The following is a 20,936-nucleotide window of genomic DNA, read 5'->3' on the forward strand; positions in this document are numbered from 1 at the left end:
CGGGGGACAGTCCCACCGCCTCCCGCGGGCCGCCCCCCGCCAAGCCCTGGGAGAGCCGTCCCCGCCCCGCCGGGCCCTGAGCCCCGGGGGTCCGTGTCCCCCCCCCTCCCACCCCCCCGCCAGACGGCTCTGAAGGCAGGTGATGTATAAACGTACAAAATAACTCTTTAACAAGAAGCGTAAAGGCTCCCCGCAACCGGGCGGCGGCCGAGGGAGGAGGCGGGGGCAGGCGGCAGCGCTGCCGGGGACACGATGGTGGGGTACGGGGTGGGGGGGGGACAGGGCTGGTGGCCGCTGCTGCAGGGATCCGGCCTTGTGCGACACGGCCAGCTGCTGTCCCACGCGTTACAGCACTGCAGGAGGGCTGAGGTCCAGGCTGGAGAGGCCTCTGCTCTCTGCTGCTGCTGCTTCTGCTTCAGCCAGAGATAAAAACACCCAAAAAACCCCCACACCAGGAGAGGTGCTGGGCTCAGCGGCACCACACACGCCCAGGACAGGCCTGGCACGGTCACCATGGGTCTCTTGCGGTCAAGGGTACGTAGAACTTTGTGCCTCATTCTTCTTCTTCTTCTTCATGAGTATTGAAATAAAGCGAAACAAAAGCTGTCCCATCAACTTTAGCACGTACCCGTCAGGAAGGTGTACGTTTTGCAAGGATTTTTCTTCAAAAAACAAAATATATATCTTTTTTTTCCCCCCATTGTCACTTCCAGCATTCAGTTCATGCTGTTTTATGACCTCTTCATCTTTGCAGCTGCAGCCAGCGCTTGGAGAACGAAGAACCCCCACCACTCTCAACCCATCATCCCGGTGGGAGCAGTGGATATCGCTTGATTTCCATACGCCACATCTCAATAGCTAGTGATCCTTTCGGTAAGTGCAAACCAACTTCAATAGCGCCACATTTCCTCGCCATACACCTTGGCGACGGGCCTCAATACAAACATCAAATTAATCTTGCAAACGTTTGAAGAACCTGAGAACTGACCTAACGCTTGAAACCAGCGTGGCTGGCACGTGCTTCCTCCCTCCCGGCAGCAGCACGGCCGTGCCCAAGGACGGAGCTACTCCACCTGGAGCTTTGTTTTTATGTTCATGGCTGCCAGCTCCGCCACAAAGTAACGGAAGACGTGGGGCACAGGGACAGCCTCGATGGCATCCACCTCGCTGCAGACGGAGCAGGAGTACCTCCTGTTGCTGGTCACGGAGGAGGAGTGCGGTGGTTTCTCCAGCACGGGAGATGTCATGCTGCCGCAGCTCGTGCAGACGTAGGCTATGGAGCCATCGGAGCAGTTGAAGAGACGGTCTTGCAGCAAGAAAGACGTGCCGTGAGCCAGCAAAGCGTCACGCTCCATCTCGCCGAAGCGAATCCCACCTTCCACGTTCCTCCCCTGGATGGGCTGGTTGGTGACAGAGTCTCGGGGCCCTGTTGTCCTCACCTGGAACTTGTCCGAGACCATGTGGCGCAGGCGCTGGTAGTACACCACTCCCACAAAGATCTCCGCCTCCAGCTCCAGGCCGCTGATGCCGCTGTACATCTTTTCCGTCCCGAAGAAGTTATAACCTGCGCTGACTAAAGTCTTGCCAAAGTACTTCAAAGCGGAGTCCTTCTCCGTGAAGGTGAAGGGAGTGGCGTCGTAAGAGACACCGTGCAGCGCCGCTGACTTCCCCGCCATGCTCTCGATTAACATCCCGATGGTCATACGGGAGGGAAAGCCGTGAGGGTTGAAGAGGATGTCTGGGACCATCCCGTTCTCCGTGAACGGCATATCCTCAATTGGCCAGAGCTGGCTCAGGATGCCTTTCTGTCCGTGACGGCTGGCAAATTTGTCTCCGACAGTTGGATTTCGGGGAACCCTGACAGTGATGCAAGCCTTCTTGAACTTCCCAGTGCCACGGTCGTTACTGCATAACCTGACGTTGTCTACAATGCCGACTTCCTTATTCCTGCGTAGGTGGAAAAACAATCACAGCAAAAGTGTCAGGCGTGCTTGTGATTTTTAGCTAGGAAAGGAAGGAAAACAATCCCAAAACACTTCAGCAGCCTCATAAAATGCCTTGGGATAGCTGGGGAACAATAGCGTTCCTGAAAAGTACTATTCAGTAGCGAGGGAAATCAGACTGTGTAAGAATCAAGGCGAGCAGGCAATACAACGGCATCAAATAGTGCCATTCATTTGCTTTTTCTAGAAGCACAGCTACAACTTTCAGGGGATCGGGTAACGCACCACCCATGATTTAAAATAAAGATCATTTAAATCTGGCTCATCCGTATCACGCTTTATCTGACAAACTGCATCCCAGTGCCTGTTTTAAGGCAGCAGCCCCTCACCCTACCCCCCAGGAAATTCACACCATCTCGGTGGGATACCACAGTAAAGAACAGGGTTCAGTGCAAAGCAGTGAGGGAAGTTCAGCGCAGAAAGGGAAGGCGCAGTGTGGGCTGAGAGGGCTTTGCCAACAACTGCCTTGTTCGGGGCTGGGGCGGGGGGGCGTATGTGCTGCTTCTCCAGATGAACCCTCAGCCTGATGTTCCATGTGCTAGGTGTCTGCTGCAGCTTAGCTGTTGTTACGCGGCTTTCAGCCCAAACTCTCCACTCCTTTGGGAGATGATACCTAAGGAATAAATATATCTTGTCCCACATTAAGACAAGGTTACTTTTCTTCTTCTCCTTTGAAGTCCTAATGACTAAGTGTTTGCAGAAGGCCTGTACCATGTAAGTTTAGCTTGTTTCAAAGCTACCAGGGTCCAAGCAATCCAAAAGCTTGGTTACAGGCAATCAAAAAAATCCAACCAAACCAACCTGTGCTTCGTAAGCCTTTTCCAACCTTATTCAAACTTTTGAAGTCAAAGCCTCTGTCCTCCCTGTTTCAAGCCGCTCATAAGATCTATCAGCCTATGCAGCATTAGGACAGCAGGGAGAACTCCCTCTTAAGGGCCCTGGATCTCTGGGGCAAACTAGGGGCAGGAGCCAACACTGAGACCTGGGAACCTCCTCTTTCTGAGAACCTAAATAATTATCTGATTTGGACCAAGAATGAACAAAAGCTGAATGGCACAGAGGTAAAATCGGTCTCTGGATAAGGAACCTGAACTGAGGCTGGGCTGGCATGAGAGAGCTAGGGAGCAGGAGCGCAGGGGGGGAGAGCCAAAGAGGCTCCCCAAGTGCTGAGCTTACAGATCCCCACTACCGCGTGCCGAATCTCTTAGCTCTGCTCCACAAGTCCACAGCAGCCTCCCCATGGCAGCTAAGGCACCATCTGCTACAGAGTAATAAACTACAGCTTTCCAGTAATGCCAGTTACTGTGTTATCCAAGTGCTTCTCAAACTAATTTGCCTTTATAACGGCAGTAACTGCACAGTATTATCCTCACTCTATCGATGCTGTGGAGAGACACAGGTAAGGCCCGAAGTTGTACGGACAACTGGGAGTGCAGAACGCTTTTAAATATACCAGTTTTTGTCAATGTTTTTTGCTTCCCTTTCCTGAAAGGATTAAGAGGATTTTAATGAAAGCCTCAGCAGCCTTCTCCCTTTCAACTCAAGTTCAAAAATCTTCCAAAATTTTACCCCTGAAATATTCCAGAGGGAGGGAGGGGTGTAGCTGACACATTTTGATATTCTATCAGTTTGGAAGCTGCAATGTTAACAAAACTGCTCTTTGATCCCTAATTCTGTAACAACTTTGCTTACAAGGTTTTCTGGCAAGTCTCTGGGACCAGAGACTTTGTTTTTTTTAGACAGAACACCTTAAGCAAGTCCATTAACAAAAAGCTACATAAAACAACTGTGCGGGATGGGCAGAGCAACAGCCCTTGGGAGACAGCAAAGCACTTCTGCAAGCTCTTTCTTTTTACTGGTCTCAGATTCTCCTCCGGGACCAAGTCAGGCTCTGCAGCGTACACCAGATCTGAGAAAAGCCGTGACAAGACACATGGGAGTCACACACAACATGAACTTCATGCTCGCTCTGTCATGACATGGACACCATCACGTGAGGAGAAAAGGGAACACCTGGAAGAAAAGATACTGCAGCTCATCAGGGCCAAGTGCCCTCAGACTGCTCACCAGCGGTTATGTGGAGCCAGGCAGGACACGCTGTACTTACGGATAGTACACAGTGAAGGTCTCTCCCGTGTTGAGGTTCATGAAGCTGTAGAAGGGGTCCCCAGGCTGCAGGATAGAGCCAACAAAAGGCAGCCCGTCGGCATCCAACTTCTCCATCACATTCGGATCGCCAGGCCTGATTCCAAATACTAAGTTATCGCCGGCCCTGCTGGCTTTAAGGGAAAGATCAATGCTCTCCATCTTGATAACGCTTCCATAGGCAAACCCTCTCTCCCAGGAAGATTTGTTTACAATCTAAAAAAGAAGAAACAAAGGCCTGTTAAAGACTTGCTAATAAATCCAACAAAGAACGCATTTCCATTCTGATCTGATGCTTTTCTTTTTAACATTACCCTCCTAAACAAAGCATCAAAGCAAGTCACTGTTCCAAAAGGCCGAAACCTCCTGCAACCCCAAGTATTTTTCAGTGCTGGAAGCCCACTGCCTTGCACAAGAGTGCTCCGCTCTCAGTACCTTCATCACTACCTGCGGTAACAACATTTAACCGCTCCTACATCTGCCCTAACAGAGTCTGTGGACAAGCAGAAGCAGAAAACGGGCTCTTCTCAGCTAGGTACCACCTTTCTTCCCAGTCCCACACATGAAATTCCTTTACAGGACAGCAGGATTTCTCCCTTTGGTGGCTTACCATTGCATCTTCCATGTCATAGCCGCTGTAGGAGATGACAGCCACAATTGAATTGGTGCCGACTGGATAGCTGTCCATACTGTAATGGTCATACATGCTGGGCCGCACCAGAGGGCTCTGGGGAGTGTGAAGGTGGTACAGCTTGTTATCTGAGCGGTCCTTGTAGTTATAAACCGGAAACCCCATGGTTTGCTTTCCTGTAAAGACAGAAAGTTGCATTTATTCAGGATCGATTCAAAGTTAATCTGTGTTTCATCTTCCATGTGTCTTGTTAAGAAGAAAGCTGGAAATACTTACAATTTAGAAGGATTATCAATCTTAAAACCGTTGGAATGTAATAACTGCCCTAAGCCCAGCTATAAAAGTTTCTATGAACCACAACGCTCAATTCCTTTCATAATATTTCATAAGGACTATTTGTAATTTTCTGCCTTTTCTGCAATTTCAAAATCTCCAGTAAGGTTGATGTGGTGGTTTTTGGTTTTCCTTAGTGCTGTTTTTTTGTTGCTTTGGGTTTTTTTTGTTTTGTTTTTCCTCTCCCCAGTTTGCTATAGTGAGACACACCTTACATATTTTCAGGCCAAAAAGCATTTGCTTCTGCAGCGTAAATATATTGGCAAAGAAACCAAGTTTTAAACATCGTCACATTGGTACTTTCAGAAAAGTATGAAAAAGTGGTAGCATTCTAAGGACATCTTTCTGATAATATTGTCATAAATGTAATATGCTAGTGATGCTATCGAGGTAATGAGACCTGCTCTCTTGACGTCCCTACCCACACACCTTCTCTTAGCCTACCTTTTTTTTTTTTTTTAAATAAGCACATCACTTGCACCTCATCTGACTGAAACCCCAACCCCACTACATACCATATCACAACTTTTCAGACAACCAAGTAAATCAGTTTAAATCTTTGTCAAATATTTGTCAGAACCTCCCCACACCCTGTTGCCAGTGCTGTATTACTCTCTTGCAACAGATGCCTATAGCAAGTGTCCTCTCAACAGCTGCAGCGTCAAGACAGCAGTCGCTCACTGAACAGGTGGCAAGGAAACCTCACACTAACTGCTGCAGAGCATCTGCTGCAGCTACCAGTGAGAAGTAGGTTAACCTCTGTCGGTTGTGGGGACGAGAGGACTGTTGGCAGCACAGTTGTCAGACGCTAACACCACCAGACAGCTGGTGCAGCGCCCAGTCTGGGTCATCAACAACAACAAATTAAGAAAAACACAAACAAAACTTACTAAAGGCTTAAGGAAGGCAACATGAGTCCGACAACCTAGAACTGCCCACTGGAAGGCAACCAGGATGATAAACTTGACTTCATTTACTTTGCCATGAAAAAAATGGCTGTTAATCAACCTCAATATTGAAATAACAGCTGGGAAGAGCTGTTATTTGGGAATGTGGGAAGACACACTGGAATAGGCACGTGAGAAATTTTTTTCCTCCCCTCTCCCTTGCCCAGGGACTTGCAGCATTAAGTACTACAGCACTTACCCATCTGGCACTGGTACATGTTTCGCGGACTTTGGTTGTGGTCAGAAAAGGGGATGAGGTTGGCCACCACGCTCAGAATGCTGTGAGGGAAGAGCTCCTGGTGAGTTGTTGTGCCAGGCACCACCTCCGACTCCAGCGAGGCCACGTTCATGAAGACCTGCAAGCATCAAATCAGACAACACTTTTTAAAGCTGCCTCCAATCAGTGTCTTTTTATCCATTTCAGTTTTCGCTGTGGTCGTGGTCTGCACATTAGTGTATTAGCAGGCAAGAAAAATACCAGATGGTTGCTAAACTACCTATCACAATCACAGACCAACTGCAAGGAAAGCAAGTCTGGAAATAGAAAACTGCAGTAACTTGTTCTCCCTCCTGTCTCTCATTTTAATTGTTCCAAATGGGCAAGGTCCCTGGCAATCCACTGCTTGGCTGCCCATGGCCAGTTTGGGGAACATGATGTAACGCAAGATAGCTTTTTCGCCTCAAAAGCTTCACGAAGTTAATACTGAGAGAGATTTCAATATCTCAAAAAGATCCTTACAGTCCTCCAAGACATTTACCAGAAACCAATTAGCAGGAGGTGAGAAAATCCTTTTGTCGCCTGTTCTAGCTCTTCAACACAAGCTCCCTATGCCCCATCCTCAGCTGCTTTCACAAATATTTTCTATAACATTGGTTTTATGCCAGGTACCTCTGTAATAGTCAACGCTTTATAAAGGAAATATGCAAAGCTCACCTGTTCCAGAGTACCAATCCATTCATTCCTTCCATAGAACAGGTTTTTGACAGGCCGCACCATCCGACAAGGGGTAGTAAAAATGAACAACCCAGGATACAGACTGGGTTTTCCTGTCATTGGGATAAGGACCACTTCTGCCCGTGCAGGAAATCTCTTCTCTTGTGTTATCTGTTTGCGCAAAGGAATACCAATTTAGAAACACAAACCAACACTGGTTTAGTTAAGCCGCATCCAACAGGCTACACAATGAAAATGCCAACCACAGGTGGATATAAAATGGTGGGGAAAAGATTTTTAAAATACTTTTAGAAAAGTCTCCGCCAAGAAAAGGACAGAGTATGTATATCTTACCTTTTTCAAGAAAAAAAGTTCTTCTAAAAATTATGATTTCATAAACCAATAGACCAAACAAACGGACATAAACAAGAAAAACAGAAAAGCGCATTCTGATACTAACATACAGCCAAAGATAACTTATTGGGTCAGATTAAAAAGACTTAAATGGAAGTTTAAAAAAAAAAAGTTCCAAACATGCCTATTTTTGACCACTGCATATTGAGGATGCTTAGCTAAGAAACATTTTAAACAAGACAACCTTGAAACGGCGGAGGGTTTCTGCAATCTCAGGAGCCAGCTCCCGCTCTACCCAGCCCACCACAGAGCCATCCAACACAACTCTGTAACACTCCGCGTAAGGCTTGCTTGGCGTCGCATCAATGGGGGTGACACCTGCGAGAAGAGGGGGTTGGTAGAAGGAACAGCCGAAAAAGCAAACAAAACACAGAAGTTATTTCTGCAGGAAGCCTCAATCCACACCAAAAAGCTTTCTGAGACATCTAAACATTCAGTCCTACAGGGCAAAGCTGTAGATAATTTAATGGAAAATACAAAACATGGACAACTAAGAATGCCCCATTCCCCGCCTCATTTTTCTGATTGAAATAAGGATTCCCATTATTGTGGTAATTACAAGTCAGCTGCAGTTTAACTCGAGTCACCAGCAGCAATAGAAAGGCACTGTTTTGTTCAATTTCTTAGACCTTGTACTGTGCAATTCCTTGTGCTTAAGTGAACATCTTGACTCTCCAGCAAACACCTAAGAGACATTTACATTGAACTTTACACTCCAAAACACTGACATACCTGTATAAACACTAAGCAGAAGCACAGTACGTACAGTTTTAACTTGATTTCAGCTTCTCAAGTTAACAGTGTACAGTGACGGTATCTGGAGAACCTTTCCCAGATACAGGTTTGCAGGGTAGAAAGGTAAAAAGGAAGACCGTTTCCTTACATGATCAAGTCAGTAAAACATACCCAGGGAACACAACAAAGGTGGAATATCTCTCACAGGCACTATCTCTGTCACTATTTCACACACAGCTGTCATGTGGTTCATCAGACCACAGGGTTCTCCATCCGGGGTGTCCACAGGGCAGAGGAACCCCCAGGATTCGGGCAGCAGCTTGCGGACAGTTGTAGTTCTCATCTGGGAAAACGCTGCCCCTCTGTGTACGCAGCGAAAGTGGGAAAGGTAGCGAATGAAATTCAGCTTGTCTCCCACCACACACAGGCCGCTGTCCTGTAACATGCCCAGGCCTTGGGAACAAAATTGAGAATTATGTCAGGACGTCATCCGGCTTTAACAAATAAAGTACGATGTTACAAGGCAGTTTCTTATATTTCACTGACAAGCCCTAAAGATGCTCACACAGGATCACAACAACAGAAGCCACATATGCTGTTGCTTGTGAACAGGCAACTCAGTGACCTGAAGAGGCCTAGAGACTTTAAATTCCAAGCTATCGCTTAAAATCCAACTCCTTTTAGAAACACGTGAAAGTCATTCCCAGTGAAGCGACTTGGGGTTTTGCAGCTAGTACTTTTTACTGAAATTCTGTGGCCTTCTAATCAGATTTCATTTTCTAGTGGGCATTCCATTACAACATCATCACACTAGACACTTCAGGAAAGCACAAGGTAAACTGGAAATATACATTAGCGAAGCAGTTTCTCTCCATTTAAGCTCACACGACCAATGGGGCAGTCCTGACAAATGAACACCCCTTCTCTGAAGAAATAATCTTTGGGAAACCAAATCAAAATATGGTTGCTATATTGGCCAACTCTAAATTTAGTTTCAACTGTTCATCTGGGTAAAGGCTTTGCTTTAATAACTAACCTATTTTATCCATGCATAAAGTCTATGCTTGAGGAGAAATCTTGCCTTTTTCCTCAACTATCCCTTTCCTCAAACCACTTTCGCTAATTCAGTTACAGCGTACAATGTCTGCGTACAAGCAGTTGTTTTCAGTTAAGAGCTGGTTTATGTTGTTTCTCATTCTGTTCAGCAGGGAAAAAAAAGGCTTCTTAAGCCTGAAGATTTACCGGTTTTAGATCGCAGGTTACCAGTTGCAAGAAGATATTCAAATGGCTTGGTAAGGTCTGTTGCCAGGCCGAACGCCTTCACCAAGCTGTCTGCATTTATGTTGATATCGGCCTTTTCTGCTCTTTTCTCCAAAACGAACTTAACAGATTGCAACCAGCTTTCAAGCCTCTCCTACAGTTTAAAAGAGAGAGATTTAAATTTAAAACAGGAAAATAAAGGCTCAAATTACAACTTCACATCAGTTGCATGTGCTACAGAAATCCCCTGAAATCAGCAGGATGGACAACTTTTAGTGAACTGACAGTTTTCCATCCACATTTCCCATACTGACTTTGTTTTGTATCAAAGCTCTTGACAGTATCACGCCAACACAGGCCTGCAAGGAAAATACCCATCCAACAGCTTAGTAATCACTTCCACCCAGACTGGTGATGAGTCTGGCAAATGAAGTACAATAACAGAATTTCATCAAGAACAATCAAAATCCGAAGCAGAAATCATACCTAAAATCTGACCACAAGACTAACGCCACTGTTTACCCTGCTAAATACAGTGACAAAAGTAAAACCACATTAATGAAGTAAGTTTAGAAACCAAAACTTGAAGGCCATGGACACACAGTATTTAAATGTTGCTGAGACAATGTGAGATAGCGGATTTTAATTTTAACTGTAATTTTATCACTGCTGTGATCTTAGATACTATATAAAAACAGGGAAAAGGACACAAGATACTAAATAACGCTTTGAATTCTTAGAAAAATCCACTGTATACAGCCACAGTGTCTACTGTATGCTCTAGTCTATTTAGGATCTTTGCATTCAAAAAAGGGGCTGTTACCTCACTCCCCTGCTGATCTGACAGGGCCAGGCAGGAAAGAAACCTTTTCCGATTCCTGGTGGCAGTTCCACATAGCACTAAAATCCTTCCCAGAACTCACTTTTTATTTTATTTCTAAACTCACTGAAACTACTCAAGTAGAAGAGAGGTATTAGTAGTCTTTCCATAAAACAATGCTAATGAAAATTTTAGTTAAAATGGACAAGGTTAAAAAAAATCGTTATCTAATAATTCAGGGAAGTATCTTTACTTGGGGACAGGAACTACTATTCCACAATGATTTTCATGGGATAGTCAAGCTTCTGAACAGGAATACTTTCCTCCTGGCATCCTAAAGAGAAGAATCCCTAGAAATAAACTGAATTCACATTGAATTGGAACAGATGAGAGAACCACATTTTTACATCACCAGTAACAAATTAACTGTTTAAGTCAGAAGCATGCTATCAAATTCCTGATCCATAAAGGAATTTAAAGATGGGAGCGCGATGACAATTTCATGAATCATCACTTTTGAAAGATGGAGGGGGCAGTTATTTTCTTGTACATTTGCCATGTGAAACAGCAGCACCACAACAAGGCAGATCTTTACCACTTTCACATGAATCGATACAACAGAAGTATGCTGTTTCAAACCCCTCTTTGAACACCAGAAGGATCGGTAGTCTTCCTTCCTCATACTCCAACCCTGAATGGGGTGCTTCCATTTGCTCTGGAAGGCTACAAAGCTCTTTATTCCAGGTTTTGTACAGGCTTTTCTTCAGCATATTTAGTACCCTATACTGAGACAGCCAAGCCTTCCTGGTTACACGACACCCAGCACTCTCTCAGCTTTCATAGCATATCCAGGCTCCCTGCTCTTCACTCTGGCTCCTGCGCTTTTCTTGTCCCCATGGTCACCGTGGGGTCTGGACTGGGTAACCATTACATTCACAGGCTTAAACCCCTTAAGACCTTACCTTTAAGAACATAAGGAAAAGTTGTCCCGGGGTAAGCACTTCTTGATTCATCAGACTGTCTGGATTATCCTCCATGCACTCCCCTTTGGCAAAAGCATACAGCTTCCGGGTCATCATGCACAGCAGGTAGAACTTTTCAGTTCTGTTTGTCAGGTGTATGCAGATACACTTGCTGGAGGAAGAGAAAGGAGGAGGACAACTCTTCATGCTAGCTGTACTTCAAGTTCCTCCTCAATATCGCAAACCAAATTTTTTTTTGCTAAAAAGCCTAACAAGGCACAAGCTTTTCCAGTTGCCATTACTATTATATGAAAATCCCAGGGAAATAATAATTAAAAAACCCCAGAGACGGAGCTGAAGAATGATCAACTTGTCTTTTAACAGGCTAGTTTTGTCAAGGATATGCCTGGTTGATTAGGTGAAGGTGAACCTTGTGAAAGATTGATTTTACAGACTCCCACATTAGATGTCCGTACAAGTACGCAGTTTACGTAAACAGATATTTGCATCAGGAGCAGTCAACAGATGATGTTTGCGTGTTATTTTACAGTAGCTATGACACCAATCATATACACACACATATCCACATACATGCAACGCCCCCCCAAATCTGAAGTAGAAACTACTAGCAAACCACAAAACACTTCTGTTAACGCTATCAGTGTCCTGCTACAGAAAGTCCAGATCTCCACTGCTATCAACCCACATGTTGAAAACTGTGGGCTGAACAGCACTCCAGCACAAGCCAAAAGGAAAGCCACACCTAATTCCTACTAAAGCTGATCGACTGCTTTCCAAGACACTTGAGATCACTTGCTCTCCAAGATGCAAGCGCAAAAGTCTTCCACCAGCACTCAAAGATTTTTTTTCTGCTTTTCACTTCTGCTCTACGTTGCCCTCTACTGAAGCCTTCACAACTTCACTGCAAAGTAAGACAAAACTCCAAAGGTAGGTTCTGTCCAGGTAAGTTACAGTTCCAGCACTCTTACATACAAGGTACATCTTTTCACTATTCCTCCTCTTCTATCTCCTCAGCTGAGGCTAATAAGGTGTCCAGAACATACCAGAGGAAAACAAACCAACCACCCACCTGCCCAACAGAATATTTAGAAATAAGAAAATCAGAGTAATTAACTTTCTTGAGATTACCCACTCACATTTTTCGGTACAAAATTCTGTGCTTCCTGCTGGTCTTTTATGGACTTTTAAGTGCCCCTCTGAGGCACCTGCCAGCTGCCTTAATGTTTCCAGCCACCTGACCACCCCTTATTTAGAATTACTAAAGGACCTGGGCATCCCAAATGATCCTTTTTATGTGCTAAAAAACCTCCCAAAAAGCAAACACCTACTTTACCAGAAAAATAAATTATTTAGTTGAATGCCTGTCACACTGACAGTCTCAAAGCCAGCTCTTCCATTCCTTTCCAGCTTATTCCATGGAAGCAGCAAGATTTTAAAGCAGGTAAATATACCATTTTAAAAGATAAACGTAATTTTCATCGTAATTGCCAGTGACTGTATGAAACTGACAAAGTACCACATATTGCAATATTTCTGTTCAACAAATAGAGCTTCGAGCAGTCACAGACCTAGCTTTAACCTTCTCTTCATTAGTCTTTAATATGTGATGTAATGTGCCAAAGTACTCTTAAATCTGCCTAAATTTCAATATGATTACACTGAATCACACACTCCTATATGCATGCATACATACATACTTCAAAATGAAATCTGCAGCCTGTTCATTGCTGTACCACTCAGGAAGGTTAAGTTTTACTCTGAAACTCTTTCCCAGGTATTCAAGGACGTTTTGCTGTGTCAGACAGCCAGCATCCACTACTGCTCTCATCATCTCAGTAACACAGTTCACATAAAAGGTGTCACTTTCCTTTTCTTTGACCAACTCTTCAAAAATCTGGTAGTCTGGGAAATTAACTAATGCCTGAAAGACAGAAGTGTATCAGATCAGAAAAACAAAGTCATAGCAACACCAGACCATCCTACTGATTTAGGTTTTCAGTCCTCTGGAAATACCCTTCCACCATGCAAACTGAAAAATACTGTGGGGTTGAGGTGCTTAGAGAGTAATGCACGGGATATTCACATCCTGATGATGACAAGTACTCCCAATCCAATGAGACCCTTGGAAAAAAACAAACTTGCACCCTCTAAATTAACAGGCTTCTCTTGTTTAGGTAAGATCTACTTATGTCTTTAAAGAATGAGCTCATTTAGAAACATGAATTTAACCCACCAGCATCTCAAATTGCTACTTATTCTCATGCAAACCAAAAGGTAAATTCAGCCTTTTGATGAAGGCTATTAGAACGAATTCACTATAGTTTCAGCACTTCACATACTAAAGCTCATACTTAAATCCAACGCTCTTAGCTCTTGGTGTTATAATGGTTTCCTAGTTGTTTCTTTACAACTTCTTTTAGCGTTAAGTAAATATGTTGTCCACCAATGACTTCGGTATTTACTGACAAATGTGCCTCATCTTTAAGTAAACTCTTTGTTCATCATGTTTAAGTAGGCTTCAAAAACTTCAGGAAAAAATGAAGGCTGCATGAAAAAGACACTAAGGCAGGTTTCTTTACAAAAGGGGGCAACGTAAACTCAGTTCTGCTGCTTGGTAATCACGATATATACAATCTGGAATCAGCCAGAGCATGTGCTGCCTCTTCTCCAGCACGTGCTGCCTCTTGTCCAGCAGAGGAGACCAGTGGGATGATTACACAGCAAGAAGAAACCAGAATTACAGCCAGAGCAGAAATGCAGTGGGGCCGCCATACCAGCAGTCTGATACAGTGGGACCTGGCCGGGCCCCAGGAAACCAGTACAGCACCCAGCTTGATTGATGCAGGGGAGGATGCAAACCCACAGAGAGTGACCAATTATGGAAGAATCCAAACTTCAGACAATATGGCCTGCTTATCCTGAGTTCTCAAGAGCTACTAGAAAGTCAGTACATTTCCTCTGCATATTAGAACAACAGCTAGTCAGCTCCTTTTGGTAACTACTTATGTTGAAACAGGAACTGAAGAAAACTATTGAAGAAAAAGTGAAATGCATTGTCCAATGTGAATACAGCAGGTTGAAAGAAGATACAAATTCAGTGAGGCTGATTTACATGATGCTTCCATCATGTAGCGCCACAGGCCTCTGATTTGCTCTAACACTTCGCTGCTGTAGGTAAAATACACAGCTGAAATACTCTAGGTCTGTAAAACTTTTGCCAGCTATCCAAAGCACAGTCTACATTCACCAAACGTGCGTTCACTGGTTTACTTTTAGATGCGACAACCTGACTTTAATGATTAATGTTGTTCACTCACTGAACACTCAGCTGTCATTCTGTTCTAAAAAGATTCCCGAGATCTTTCACATTATGTGGCAAACTCTTACACTCTCCAAGAGCTATTCATTCAGAGCGTTCATTAGCAAAAAGCCATGAAACCCTTGCCTAACTCTCACCACAGGCTTTTTCTGCTGCAGCCGAGTGTTACATTACAGGCATAGGCTTGGTTCTTCATCCAGTATAGGAAGGATGACTGAAAATACTTGATATAGAATTGGCTTATTCTCATTACCTAAATAAAAAAGCTTAGCAAAACTTTGTATTTATTCAAGACAGAAAGCAGGAGCATTAGTTGTTTACCTTCAGAGCAAATCCCAAGGGAAGGAAGAACAACTCTTTCTGAAAAATGAAATTCACCATGACGCAACCGTTTTCTAAGTAGTGAAGATTCATATTTATTGCAGTGTGCTCATCCTTAACGCAGTGCATCACTACTCCTGCAAAAATTAACACAAGCAAAGACCAACGTGAGCTCTACAAAACCAAATGGCTGCATCACTGTGTCGTGGCCGTGCCCGTGTGAGACAATTCACAAAAGAAACTTCGTTACTTCACGGCTGAGAACACGGGGCAGATCACCAGTCTTAGCATCAGTCTCCCATTTCAATTAAATACACCACCTCAATTCAGCTCTTAGTGGACAAACGTCTCAGGACAGCCAGTGCACTTGCTGCGAGGCTTGGAAGATGCACACAGCTTTTAAGAAAAGGAAAGCCCCAAGGCTCAACTATTCTGTCTTGTAACCTTCGGTTGTAAGATACAGCAACACACAAGTCCTCTTCCGAATTCCACTCTAGGTCAAGTGTTCACATCCCTTGTGTTCGGGTGGTACAGCTGAAACAGTGTTTCCTGTTCCCACCCCATCCTAACCACAGCAGGACAAACAAAAATAAAACAAATAGGAGCGTTGCAAACTGGCACTGCCTCAAAGTTAATTAATGTGTAATTACAGTGTGTGCTCAAACACCATGGTCCAGTCAAATCAGCAGCAGGTAGCACCTGAGTTTAAAACTGTAACTTTTCTGGTTTAATTAAGATTTAAACTTGTTACTGAGTATACATGACAAAGGTATGGAACAACCAAGAATCTAGTTAATCTGCTTCACGTAAATTAAATCTGCCATCCCAAAGTAAGGAGAAACAAACTTAATGAAACAAGTTCAGCAGTTTACACTGACTTTTACTGAAGGCAGGGTTTTAGTTACACCTTCCATGTAACAAAAGGTTACATGTACTGCAAGACCTGGAATAAAATCCCCTCTCTCAGCATGGGCGGCTCAGACAGCTCCCACAAGGCCAGCACCTGCCGCAGGCTTGTACCCTTTATGGTGGTGTTGACCCTTTATTTTTATATGTAGTAAAAAACATAAACATTACACAAGAGCTACGGCAAAACAAACTAACGAAAGTCAGCTATAGATGGTCACTCCTGTTTGTCCTCAAGTAGTTACTAGCAGGATGCTGCAGGAAACTGTTCAGCTTACCGTACTCTGTGAAACCAGGGCCTCTGTTTTTCCATTTATGTCTTGTCATTGCAAGAGGGAAATTTCGCCTGGGCATAATCAGCATCCTAATAACTTTTTCTAAGCCATTAATTATAAAGTAGCCACCCATTTCCTGGCAGAAGAAGAAAAATTATTTTAATGTGCTTAGAAATTCATAATCCAGAATTTTAAGACAAAAATGCCTGTATTGTACGTTAACAAACATTTAATGTTTTACCTATGAAACACATAGCAAGACATACGTTTGAGCACTGCATTTGGAAAGGTTGCACTCCTTGCCAGTGACTATGAAGTCTAAATGTAGCATACAGTGCAAAGAAAGGGATGCATGTTCCACAATTTAAAGGAAGAAAGAAAAAAAACCAAACAATAAACCAACAAAACCCTGCGTGGTCCACTGAATGGCTTTGAAGAGCTGACATTAATTTTTTTTTTTTAATAAATACTCTGAAGTTCTCATTTTGAGTTTATAAACCAAAACGGATCTTCAGTGCAGAAAACCTCTTTCTGGTCACATACATGCTTAACTTATAGCTCCCCAAACAGTATGCCATCAGACCAAAATTGTTTCAGTAGCAAGTAATAGTATGAATAAAGGTACAAGCCGCGTACTAGGGGGGCAGCAATAATACGCCATTGTAGATTTTCTTTCATAGTTTGCTTCCTCTTTTTGTGGGCGCAAAATATGGCATTAAATAATTCTGTATTCAATTCCCCGCAGCTGACAGGCTAGCAGGGAAATGAGGAAAAAGCTGCAGAGACAACTGAGAATTAAAATGCCCCGTTCAATGCCTGTTCTCCGAACCTCTGTCTCCGCAGAGGCCCACTCACTGCTACGCAGCCTCAGCTGCAGGGTAGCAGTTGAGAAGTCGTATACTGGAATTGTAAGCATTGGCACCAAACATAACCCTGTAATCAAAGACAGCTGTGACTGCAAATCTTTCAAGATGCTGTATCGCACCACCATAAATAGGGTAAGTTCAGAGAAATAACAAGTCAGACCTGAAATAAAATATAAATGCTCAAGTTCTGTAAAGAGAAGCTGCCCTGAGAGACTGCTCACGTAAAACGCAGATTTTTCCTGACCCACAAAATCCCCGTTACCTCTTCCTCCTCATGGTGCTGCATTAGCTCTTTTGGAGAAAGATTGTAGAGGTTGCAGAACTTGGACTTCACCATGATTGGAATATACCCCAGGGGATGTTTAATAGTCCCTTGTGGCACATCATTCACTGACCAGCTGATGTCAGCCTAAAATGACACAAGGCAAACGGTGAGCAAATTAAGTTGCCCTTTTAATCTTTCCTGCTGTGGTAACTGTACATTTAATATAACCACACTCTGTTTAACAAAGTTCTATCACTGTAAAATGGGGATAATGATAATAAAAAGCAGAACTAGTAGATACATGCATAAAGATTACTCCATGGAAACCAGCCAACATGGGTTTACATAAGAAAATCATACAAGCCCAGAACCAGGTGAAGAAGCTGCTAGTAGTGCGAACAAAGTTGACACAGCCTGCTTTCCCTTTCAGGCCCTTCAACAGAGCAGCCTAAATAAAAAAAGGCAGCCACAGGATACAAAAGGAAACCTCAGGAGTTAACAAACAGTTAAGAGAAAAAGTACAAAACAGAAACCGCTCAATGAAAAGACATCCACTACAAGCCTGTAGAGACCCTTCCTAAGTCTTGTTCACTTGACGTGTTCACGAGTGATCTGAAAAGTGGGAAAGAAATGCGTGCGTGAAAGAAAATAATTTATTTACAATAACAAGATCTGGCAGTGGGTCCGCAGAAGGACCCCTTGAATGTAAGGCACAAGGTGATAAGGTGCACTGTGGGAGCAAACAATCCTCACTTTGTAGGCAGAACGACAGGCTTTAGAGGAGCTGCTGCCATGCACGTCAGAAACACCAGCACTGCAATCCAATAACACTGGTTCAACACCTGGCAACAGTTAAAAAATTAAATCGAGTCTAAGGGAAGGAAGGGAAAGGTTACTGCGCCTCTCTAAATCCGCGGTGCAGCCTTACACTGAGATCCCCCGCACAGTTTTGGTCTCCACCTTAAGCCAATACTAATGGTATAAAGTGGCTCCTGTAGGAGCAGCCGCTCAGCAGAGCGGGGCTCATTCCCGCCGTGGGGTGAGCCCGCCGTGGGGAAGCGAGAGCCGCAGGAAGAATCTGAGGGAGGAGTACGTGGTTAGCGGCAGCGCGGTGGGAACAGGGCATGATCACAGAGTGCTGCGCAAGGGCAGGGAGTGGGAGAGACCAACCAACCCGTCCCAGCACAAGGCAAAACCTTCTCGCACAGGGCACAGCCAAATGTTTTGTTCCAACTGTGCCAAACATTTACGTGGGTTCAAAAAAAAATAAAAAATTAAACAGATAAACATTGGAAAAAAGGATGGGAAGTAATTCAGGTATGAAAAATAAAAGCACCTCTAGCTCAGGAAAATCTAAGAGCCACTGGGAAAACGGCCGCGCGCAATCTGTGACTGCCCCGCTTTCATGTTCAGATAAGATACTGCACTTACAGTTGCTTTTATCACTGTAAATTGTAATGCTTTGGACAAAGAGAAAAAAAAAAAGCTGAAATTGCAAGCAAGCATTTCCCTTGCACCTTGTGCCTCATGCAAACATACCGCTCAGGCACAATTACACAATTTTAATAGAAAACAGCAATGGCCGTACAAATCTTTCAGAGTGCAAAGGAAAATATTTGCTGAGGATGCTGCTTCTCTGGGCAAATTTCAGAGCAATTCGGAAACACGCTGAACATACGATGTCATCAAGAGCGATTCAGAACCCCGTAGGAGCGATGCTGCTACTGAAACCCAGATTCCTGCAGGAACAGGATTCGGATTGTCCCCGTCTCCTCCCAAACTGGCTGGCTGATGGCAAGGCAAATCTGACAGCCAAGTGAAGACCCCACAGCCCGGCCGCGGTGTATTGGCAGGCAGCGGAGACGGGGCCCGGGAGGGCCCGGTCGGAGGGGAGGCTTCAGGGAGCTCATACTTCACCGACACTTCAGGGCTACGAAGATGATTAGGGGATTGGAACACCTCTCTTATGAAGAAAGGTTGAGGGATTTGGGTCTCTTCAGTCTGGAAAAAAGACGGCTGAGGAGGGACCTTATCAACACTTATAAATACTTAAAGGGTGGGTGTCAGGAGGATGGGGCCAGGCTCTTTTCAGTGGTGCCCGGGGACAGGACAAGAGGTAACGGGCACAAACTTGAGCATAGGAAGTTCCACCTAAACGTGAGGAGGAACTTCTTTACTTGGAGGGTGGCAGAGCCCTGGCACAGGCTGCCCAGAGAGGTGGTGGAGTCTCCGTCTCTGGAGACATTCAAAACCCACCTGGACGCGTTCCTGTGCCACCTGCTCTGGGTGACCCTGCTCTGGCAGGGGGGTTGGACTAGATGATCTCCAGAGGTCCCTTCCAACCCTGCCATTCTGTGATTCTGTGACACCCGAGTCTCCACAGGGGGCGCAGCCCTCAGAACCCCGCCGAGGCCGGTGGAACCAGGGGGATGGTGGGCAGAGGACACCGAAACGGGTGAGGGGCTCCGCTGGCTTTGCTGCCCCAGTGCGGCGCGGGGACACAAGAGCGGCGGGCGGAGGGACACTTACGGCGATCCTGCCGCGGTAGGTGCTGCGAACGCCGCGGCACTCGGCGGGGAACACCCTCCGCTCCTGGCACACCGTCCCGGCCGGCACGGCGGGGGGGGTGATGGACACCCCCACCACCGCCAGCGACACTCGTCTGTCCTTCAGCGCGAACTCCAGCGGCAACAGATCCTGCAACGGTACCGGCATGAGGCCCGGCGGGATGGCCCGGCCCTACGCCGCCGCCACCCCCCCGCGTCCCCCTCGCCCCCGACCTGCACGGCGCGGTAGACGCCCTCGCTGACGGCGTAGTTGAAGGACTCGATGTGGGCGGCGGCCAGGTCGCGCCGGGCCCCGCCGCCGCTGCCCGGCGGCCTCGGCCGCAGCCGGTGCGGGTCCCCGTCGCCGCGCGCCGCCATGCCGGACCGGCCGCCGCGCGCCGCCTCACGGGAAACGTGGCGGAGGCCGGGCCACGTGCGGGGGCGCGGGCCGCCGGTCCGCCAGGGGGCGCTGCGGCACCCAGCACCGCGTGCTGAGGGGCGCGCATGCGCACAGCCGCCCGGCCGCCGCCCCGCATCCCTGCGCCTCCGAGCAGCCCCGCGGCGCCACCCGGCCCTGGCACCCCCCCCCCCCATCCCTGCCACCCCCCGATGCCCCGGAGCCGTGTCCCCGATCCCCGCCACCCCCCCCTTGTGACCCACAGCCGTGTCCCCCCCCATCCCTGCCACCCCCCGATGCCCCGGAGCCGTGTCCCCCACCCCTGACACCTCCCCCGTGCCCCACAGCCGCCCCCAGCCGCGTCCCCGATCCCCGCCACCCCCCCCTTGTGACCCACAGCCGTGTCCCCCATCCCCGCCACACCCCCTTGTGACCCACAGCTGTGTCCCCCATCCCCGCCACCCCCCCGTGACCCCCAGCCGCCCCCAGCCGTGTCCCCGATCCCCGCCACCGCCCCCCTTGTGACCCGCAGCCGTGTCCCCCATCCCCGCCACCCTCCCCGTGACCCACAGCCGTGTCCCCCATCCCTGCCACCCGCCCTGTGCCCCACAGCCACCCCCAGCCGTGTCGCCCCTTTCCTGCCCCCCCCACCCAGCCCCATCCCAGCCCCGTGCCCCACACTCACCCCCTGCCGTGTCCCCCTTTCCCGCCCCCCACAACCACCCCCAGCAGTGTCCCCCCCCGTGCCCCATAGTTTCCCCCAGCCGTGTCCCCCCTCTCCTCCCTCTCATCCTGTGCCCCACAGCCACCCCCAGCCATTTCCCCCCTTTCCTGCC

At 46.6% G+C, this 20,936-nt stretch overlaps 1 protein-coding gene across 1 annotated transcript; it reads right to left on the minus strand.

Moving 5' to 3' along the window:
- Window positions 1–153: 153 nt before the first annotated feature.
- Window positions 154–20,102, minus strand: POLR1B (RNA polymerase I subunit B). The gene is made up of 15 exons (XM_074578771.1): window positions 19,938–20,102; window positions 19,687–19,854; window positions 17,155–17,301; window positions 16,030–16,162; window positions 14,846–14,982; window positions 12,903–13,126; window positions 11,185–11,356; window positions 9,385–9,556; window positions 8,314–8,595; window positions 7,592–7,725; window positions 6,994–7,164; window positions 6,259–6,415; window positions 4,759–4,955; window positions 4,111–4,364; window positions 154–1,947 (listed from the first exon to the last, which is right to left on the minus strand). The coding sequence occupies exons 1-15, from the start codon at window positions 20,079–20,081 to the stop codon at window positions 1,065–1,067; spliced, it is 3,375 nt and encodes a 1,124-aa protein (XP_074434872.1). The 5' UTR covers window positions 20,082–20,102; the 3' UTR covers window positions 154–1,064.
- Between the last annotated feature and the right edge of the window lie 834 nt (window positions 20,103–20,936).

The sequence above is a fragment of the Larus michahellis genome, chromosome 3, assembly GCF_964199755.1.
Source record: "Larus michahellis chromosome 3, bLarMic1.1, whole genome shotgun sequence".
Taxonomy (NCBI): Eukaryota; Metazoa; Chordata; class Aves; order Charadriiformes; family Laridae; genus Larus; species Larus michahellis.